Source organism: Tupaia chinensis, unplaced genomic scaffold, assembly GCF_000334495.1.
Source record: "Tupaia chinensis unplaced genomic scaffold, TupChi_1.0 Scaffold149964_2, whole genome shotgun sequence".
NCBI classification, from domain to species: domain Eukaryota; kingdom Metazoa; phylum Chordata; class Mammalia; order Scandentia; family Tupaiidae; genus Tupaia; species Tupaia belangeri.
Window position 1 is genome coordinate 2,029,965 of NW_006209806.1, and position 574 is coordinate 2,030,538.

General features: G+C 59.9%; 1 protein-coding gene across 1 annotated transcript in view; it reads right to left on the bottom strand.

Moving 5' to 3' along the window:
* PLIN4 (perilipin 4) overlaps positions 1 to 574 on the bottom strand; it is a 10,964-nt gene that overhangs the window by 5,907 nt on the left and 4,483 nt on the right. The window contains exon 6 of the mRNA XM_006171855.1: positions 15 to 535. Within this exon, the coding sequence (XP_006171917.1) occupies positions 15 to 535 (521 nt within the window). The remainder of the gene's footprint in view (positions 1 to 14; positions 536 to 574) is intronic.

The following is a 574-nucleotide window of genomic DNA, read 5'->3' on the forward strand; positions in this document are numbered from 1 at the left end:
GTATCTAGACCAGTCTGGACGGCCCCCTTGGCCATGTTGGCGGCCCCCATGAGTCCAGTAGACACCGTGTCTTTAGTGCCAGTGAAGATGGTCTTTGAAGTATCCAGGCCAGTATGGACGGCCCCCTTCGCCATGTTGGCAGCCCCCATGATCCCTGTGGACACTGTGTCCTTGGTGCCTGTGAGGACGGTCTTGGTGGTGTCCAGGCCAGTCTGGACGGCCCCCTTGGCCACGTTCATGGCCCCCGTGAGCCCTGTGGACAGCGTGTTCTTGGTACCAGTGAGGACGGCCTTCGATGTATCTAGACCAGTCTGGACGGCCCCCTTGGCCACGTTCATGGCCCCCGTGAGCCCTGTGGACAGCGTGTTCTTGGTACCAGTGAGGACGGCCTTCGATGTATCTAGACCAGTCTGGACGGCCCCCTTGGCCACGTTGGCTGCCCCCGTGAGTCCAGTGGATACCGTGTCTTTGGTGCCAGTGAAGATGGTCTTTGAAGTATCCAGGCCAGTCTGGACGGCCCCTTTGGCCACATTCATTGCTCCTACGACTCCCGTGGACACCGTGTCTTTTGTGC